General features: G+C 38.7%; 1 protein-coding gene and 1 long non-coding RNA gene across 6 annotated transcripts in view; one reads left to right on the forward strand and one right to left on the reverse strand.

Moving 5' to 3' along the window:
• The window catches only part of LOC108429060, a 1,400-nt gene extending 880 nt beyond the window's left edge, over positions 1-520 (forward strand). The window contains exon 2 of the long non-coding RNA XR_001857977.2: positions 160-520. This is a non-coding gene — a long non-coding RNA (uncharacterized LOC108429060). The remainder of the gene's footprint in view (positions 1-159) is intronic.
• The window catches only part of dnm2a (dynamin 2a), a 68,657-nt gene that overhangs the window by 19,996 nt on the left and 41,161 nt on the right, over positions 1-7,500 (reverse strand). For all 5 annotated transcript variants that reach the window (XM_037542510.1, XM_037542509.1, XM_037542505.1 and 2 more), the window contains one exon: positions 1,502-1,612. In XM_037542510.1, the coding sequence (XP_037398407.1) occupies positions 1,502-1,612 (111 nt within the window). The remainder of the gene's footprint in view (positions 1-1,501; positions 1,613-7,500) is intronic.

Consider the following 7,500-nt stretch of genomic DNA (forward strand, 5'->3'; position numbering starts at 1 on the left):
TGAAAGTGCCCAAATGTGTGCTAATGTGCACGTGCGCACACACACAAACACACATATATATGTATGTGGGCGCATGTGCAAGAGAGCATATATATGCGTGAGTGGAAGCTTTATCAGTGCGGCCGAGTTAAATGTTTGCTCTTTCCTCTCTCTGTCCAGGGCAGTGACCTGTGGTCCGGCCAATCGTTCTACATCCCCTCCCCCCCGCCTGCCCAGTGTTCAGACTACCTGTTCATCATGCTGTAGCTGAACAGTAGTCCGCACATTGGTTAGGCTGGGCCGGGACACACACACACTGGCACAATCATGTTCAACGCCTATGTAGAGTAAACTCGACAGCTTTCTGCTTCAGGTATAGACTGAAGGTCAAAATCCTAAATATTGCACTCTACAATGTTTACAGTCCAATCTGTGTAGCAATTACTGAATTCACTAATGAAGGTCTATGTTAAACCTTGCCGTGTCTGTCCTTTTTGTCCATAGCCATGATACAATAAAGGCATATTAATATCTGGAAAAACGCTGGGGAAATTCATTATTGTACAACTTGAACATTTGATACTTCCACTGATAGCACTCTTCTCTTAATACTTTTGAGCATAGCATGTCTGAGATCAAACAAACAAAAAAAAAAAAAAAGAAGGAAAAGTTAGCTAAACGCCAGCAACAAATCCCAAGGGAATGTGCAAGGGAACTGTCTTCAAAGTTTCTGCATAGTTAAATGGATGAGATATAAACAAAGATGCTCTGTTCACAGTGGTGGTGATCGAAACCTACATCTAAAGAGTTTAATGCCCTAAAATACTAATTTAATAATAATAATAATAATAATAATAATAATAATAATAATAATAATAATAATAATAATAATAATAGTAATAACTACAATTCAAAAAGTTATTACTGGACATTTATACAAGCCTGATGTTTAAGGTGTTATTTTATCATAGTGTTGGTATAACCATAATTCTTTAAATCCATACATGGTGGAGAGATACGCACAGGGTGTTGTAAGGCAAAGAGCCCCCCCAAACATTTTTTTCTTCTTCAAAACTTCCCACTACTTTTCTACCAACAACATACAACACAGAAAGCTCAAATGGCTATATATTTGGTCGGAGACATGGTGACTCCTGGTTTCTATCACTCAAAAAAGTTTGAGTTGGTACGTTTCTCCACATGGAGCCATCTGGCATCACACCACTCTGAATGACTACTTACATCTCAGAGACTGAATAATGCTGAACTTTGGAAGAATTGGTGGAATTTCCCTTTCACTAGGGAACCTAAAGGTGGCAAATCAACTGCTTTGATTTTAGAATGTTAGAATTAACAAAACACTCCATCCAGTTTTACATCAAAATAAAATGCATATTTTCATATATACTGTATCATAGTGAACGGTATTGTGACTGAATTGTGAGGTCAGAGGTTTAAACTACAGGTACCCATGTTAGCGTTTTTGCCCAAACTTTAGATCTCAGGTCTGCGGTTTGCTCACCTCTTCATCCTTATACCAAGACAGTGACTCAGCGGTCAGGACGAACCAGTACTCCTTGGATCCTCCCTTCATGATGCTGATGTTGATGGTGAGCCATCCCTTGCGGATCACCTGCAAAGAAGAGAGCAGGGAGGGGAGAGTAGGGACAGAGCTCAGGTCAAGAAACAATGAACAGATTTGGCTTCACCTTTTGGTGCTGAGTAAATGCTTAAATCCTCACAGTGAAAACCTGCCCACACTTACCTACTGAAAACACCAGGCTGAACTGTGCGCTACACTGAGGAAGCATTCAGAACCAGGAACAGTGATAATTTAGCGAAAAATCAAGTTTACACACTTATCACCTTGGCCTGTATCTAGTCTGTCGGTCAAGACATGTTTGAGGTCTGAAGTTTGCTTTTTTAGTTCTGCACTGGAGCTACGAGGCTAATGTAGCTAATAATAGAAGCTAACATCTACCCGTTACAGGACATTAGGTAACTTTTAAGGTGACTGCTTTGCACATTTTGTCTTCTACTGTTTTTTGTCTTCGCACTGTTTACTATGCATCTTTTATTACTGCACTGGAAAAGTAGTCCGATAGTGTTCCGTTATACTGTACTACCCTGTATTGTATAATGACAATAAAGTTGAATTGAACTGAATTGGTGCTGAAGTGGTGACCGAAATTTCCCGAATGGCATCTAAGCTTTGCCCCAATCATCAGGAAACTGTATGATCCCCAGTGATTCTACAGCCATCTGTGGGCAGGAGTCCAAGAGAGCACAACAGCCTCAGTCTCTCAGAGTGGACAGCATGGGCCTCCTTCTGCCCCAATCCCTTTACACCAGTGCGGTCAACCGTTAGCTGATGTAACATTACTGACAGTCAGTTTTCTCCTCCAAGTGCATTTAGCTGCCCAGTGATGGTGCATTAGCAGCAGGTCAATGTTGCAGGGGCACTTGAAATGACTGAGGAAGCATGTGCCAGTCTTCACCCTCCTAGCACTCACAGTACTGTGTGACTGGGGACGCCTAGCTGATGTGTGGAAATGGAAATAACTAAACCGGTGATGAACCTGGGGGGATAATCAAAACTTAAATGTTATTTGTTAGAGAAATAAGTTTTCACTGTTTCTAGATATAGCTAACATCAGCTACAACAGCTAGGCCAAGTAGCAATGCGAATGGGAGTGTAAACCCCACATTTTACAGTCCACAGTTGCATTTCCACTGAATAGTTGGTCTGCATACCTTATAAACGAAAACAGTGATTTCAGTATTCAAATACTGAATTAAATACACCTTGGACAGTTAACAAAGTACATCGTTATTCTTACAGACTTGTTTACATGGTTGTCAACACTGTAAAAGTATCAAAAAAAAGGCCAAACATAGAGACAAAATTGAGGCCTCATAATGCTACTACAGCTTTAAGCTATGCAACACACTTTTGTCTATTTCTGTTAATAACAATGTCATACTGTGTCACAAACCACATAAGACTATTGAAGATTATTTAATGCGATGATTTCTGTGGTTTGCACAATGCTAACCTAGCGCTACATGCTTCCATGACTTGTTAGCCACATTAGCCTCATCGCTCCAGTGCAAAAGCAGCAAACTTCAGACACCATAAAAACATTGGGGCTGATTGACTAGATTTGTGGTGAGGAGAAATTCTGTAAGCTTGATTTTTGGCCATGTATCACTTTAAACAAGCACCGTGTATGTAAATAGCTACGTGAAGATTCTCCTGAATAATGTTCTAAAGCTTAGAGCTAAATCACAACTGTTCAACTAGCTAAAAGAATCAGTGAAAAAGATCTGCGAAGCTTAAATCCTGAAGAAGTAGATTAAGTAAGAACAAACATGCAAAGGGTCAGAGATAACGGTTTGCCTGTCCTCAAGCACAGGACAATGCTGTCCACACCAAAAGGAACTCTAGTGGAGCAAAGGTCAGGGGTCGGCGGTGGTATGTTAGAGTCAAAATGGTCAGTAAAAACTAGGCTGCACGCTGTTAGGGTGTTACTGGGGTTAACTGAGAATGGACACACACTCTGGCGCAGGTTAGAAGCCCTAAAACAAACCTATGGAGGGAAAATTGGCAGCGTTATAGATTACAGATAAAGAGGAGAGGAGAACGTTACAGTGGTAAATATTAGAGCCATTTGTGGAGTGAAAAGAGCGAGGGAGCTAGAGAGGGAGGTGAAGGAAAGATCCATTACTAAATAGTGTGACTAGTGGAGTGATCAAGTGATTTCAACAGAAATGCTGCGTTACAGCAGTGAGTTAAAGGACTACAATCTGTGGACAGACTGAGAAAGCCACATCCTCCATAGTGTCCCATTCAGGATCAATTTGTAATAGGCCACATGTCTTGAAACCAGTTCATATAAAATCTTAAATATCTGTAATTTCCAATTCCTTAAGATAAACTATTTCATGAGGGTATAAAACATTAAGTTGCTGATTTTGGAATGTTAAAGTCACAATCTTATATAATCTATAAATAATCTACAATAATTAAATATGCAGATTTTGGGTGCAATAAAACTCCAATGCCATTGTGTATTAGCTTTATTATCTAAACAAATAAAGTACCCTCTGCATTAACATAATTCAGTGTATTTTTACCAGAAGAATCCAATCGCACTGTGGTGTGAATTGTGAGTTTACAACGCACTGAATCCTTTCCTAAGAATCCAATCAAATTACGCCAAAATGAACTAAATCGGTTTCTAAAGAGAGAAAAACCTAAAATCATCATGTAATGAGCTGAATCAAACTGAATAATGATGAAATGTACTGAATCGTTTTCTAAACACATTCCCTGATTAACTGAATCAAACTGAATCATGGTAAGATGAACTGAATTGCAGTGAATCCTCTCCTAAAGAATCAAATAAAACTTAATTATGGTGTTACACACTGCATTGTTTCCTAAGAGTGATATACAATCTACATCTGGAAGATTTCTATATCAGTATTCTATCCCTGCGTACCTACATCTCATTTATTATATACCTCAGAATAACTGTAGAATGTGTACAGCAGCACATTTCATAGTTTTATTTCATAACTTATTACTGTATAACTGCACATTGGAATAGTGCAATACTAGTGTATATTGCGTATCTGTATGTATAGCGTGTGTATACACATATATATACACATACATACAAAAATTTGATTATTAATTTATCAATGATTAGACAATTAAAATCATACATTTTTCCTAAAGAATCGAGTCAAATGAAATCAAATAATGGTTAAATGCCCTGATTCGATGCCTAAAAAAACAAAAAACAAAAATCAACTTAAGTCATGGAGAAATGCACTGAATCGTTTTATAAAGAACTGAATCAAGACTATGAGACTTTACTGAATCACTCCCTTGAGAATGTTACTAAACATTGGGGTGAAGTTTGAGATTTACACCCCTCCAGATGAGTTAGAGCTACAGTTGAAGTAGACCACCGCCTCTCCCCTCCTTCTCTCTTTTCGCTGTGTCCTCCAGAAGGCAGAATGAGTCAGAGAAAGGAAAGAATCAGTGGTCAGAGTGTGCCAACACAAACGAGGAACAGGAGAGAACTTGAACAGAAAGCTCTACTTATTGTTTGCCTTGGTGGGGAAATGCATTTAAAACTCTGAAATATGCCCTCTTTTTAAGTGGGGGTGGGGGGATGGAAGACAAAAGAGAGGAGGATGACAAGACAGAGTTTTACATTTCTCATATGCTGTGATGTGGAGAGGACTGGACTCGGCACACACACTACAGGCCAAACATTTGGAAGCAATGTGAAATTGATGAATAATAAATAAAAATACAATAGGGTGGTAGATTTCTAGGACCTAGATTGGGCAGTGTAAATTGGAGTAATTGAAGCTAAAAAAAAAACCTATATTGTAAAAAAAAAAAAAAAAAAATTGTGTGTGTGTGTGTGTGTGTGTGTGTGTAAAAAAAAAACACACACACACACACACACACACACACCCCCCTGTCCTGGTCGGTTGTTAATTGTAGAACATCTTAAATAAATGGCTGATTCTTGCCATGCTTTGGCCTGTAATGTAGCTGTAGTCATTCTCAGGTCAGTCACTATATGAAACCTTTACCACTTTCACCATTTGGTGCTTTTCCTTCTACAAATATTTCATGTTTTCCCTGCTCCAACACAGCTGATCCAACTAATCAGCTCATTAAGCCCTTTCTGGCATTATTGTGGGTTACAGGAAGAAAACAGGGGTTCTATAGGACCAGGGATGGGAATCTGTGGTCTAGAGCTTTATCATCTCATATCATACAGAAAACTGTTGCTTCTTCTCTGTATCTCAACAGAGCACTAGCTCAAGATACTCCAGTTACTCTGCAACCATCAACAGCAGAGCAACAATATACACTACATACCTGAAAACATTACACAGTAAATCGAAAACACAAACCAAAAACTAATTAAAAACTGGATCTCTTGATGAAGATAACAAAAGCACTCCAGTTTGATAAATCATCAGTAAAAAAAAAAACTAATGTTGAGATCAATGATGTGAAAATCAATTAGCCCAAAGAATTGTCTCCTATTAACCATTTACTGCATGACTTCTGAAACATGCGGTACTGTCAGTGAGTCAGTCAGTCTAACCTTTTATTTATTTAGTTTCCAGTCAAAATGGCTATTAGGTACAAGCATTTGTGTTCATTAGGGGAAAAAACAAACATACTCAGAAAGTTACTCAGAAGCCTCAACAAACTTATTACTGCTTTTACTGTTTTCCAGAGACTTGCTTTCAGTTTTTCAAAGAAATCTGCAATCTGAGATACATCAGACCCATGGTGTTTAGCAGAAGTGGAAGAATGGATAGAAACCTCTCCCTCTCTCCCCCCCTCTCTCTCACACACATACATACATGTATGTATTCCTAATATTTCTAACTGAAAATTAATTAATAAAAATCTATTTGAAATGTTTATATATATATAATTTTTTTTTTTTTTTTTTTTTGGTGGGGGGAGGTGGGGCATTTTGTATTTTGTTGCTATGTGGCAACACGTGAAAATGAAACTGCAAGCTGCAATGCATACAACGGTGGGTAGACCAAAACACCTCATAGGACAAAGCCATGTTCATTATCCAGGCATGTGCAAAACAAGTCATATATGCAGAAATGTGTAAATACAGAAAGGATGACAATCAAAGTGAAAAACTTACAAAAAGTTCTTAAAATGGCTGTCCCAAGGCACTGTGTCCATTCCCTTCCCCTGTATTCATTACAGACAGCAGGTTCACTGTCGAATGGTGTTGATAAACACTGAGAGAGTTTCAGAAGCTACATTTTATCGTGACGCATCAGAAAAAAGTATACCATTTTACACACAAAGGCAAATGAAAGCTCATTACTTGTTGCCATATGGCAACACCATGCAGCAAAGGGTTAATAGAACACCAGGAGTTTCACTGAATTAGCTGAACTGAAAATTTTGATTATGCAGAACGTAATTATTATTTTTAGTCATCATCATCATCATTTAGAAAGATCCCACAACAGTCACCATTTTACTACAACCAAATGATCGATCATAAAGAGAGAATTAATATTCCAACTTTCAGAATGAGGTGGAACGAAACACTACCCCCCCCCCCCCCCCCCCCCCCACTGTAAAAATGTTAAAGTAACTGCAAATAACTGCAGAAGTCTTGACAGTTTGCTCACTGAATAAATAAAGGAAAATAAAGTGAAACCATAATAAAGTTGTTGAAAATGTAGTGAGTGATTTCCAAAAACAAAGACATACACAAACACACATGATTTGAGAGTGTACATTAGTCCTAACTCCTGATTAGTTCACCCCACCCCCCCATAACCCCCCTCCCACAGTGGAGCCAGGCATCAACCCTGATTCCTCCACAAGGCAAACTCGGCGCCCCCTGGAGGAGCTGCCAGCACTCAGCCATATCGCAGGACAACCAAGGCTTCATTCTTAATGTGGAATAAACTTCACAAAACCTTTGTACTGTCACT

The sequence above is a fragment of the Pygocentrus nattereri genome, chromosome 1 (genome assembly GCF_015220715.1).
Source record: "Pygocentrus nattereri isolate fPygNat1 chromosome 1, fPygNat1.pri, whole genome shotgun sequence".
In the NCBI taxonomy this organism is placed as follows: domain Eukaryota; kingdom Metazoa; phylum Chordata; class Actinopteri; order Characiformes; family Serrasalmidae; genus Pygocentrus; species Pygocentrus nattereri.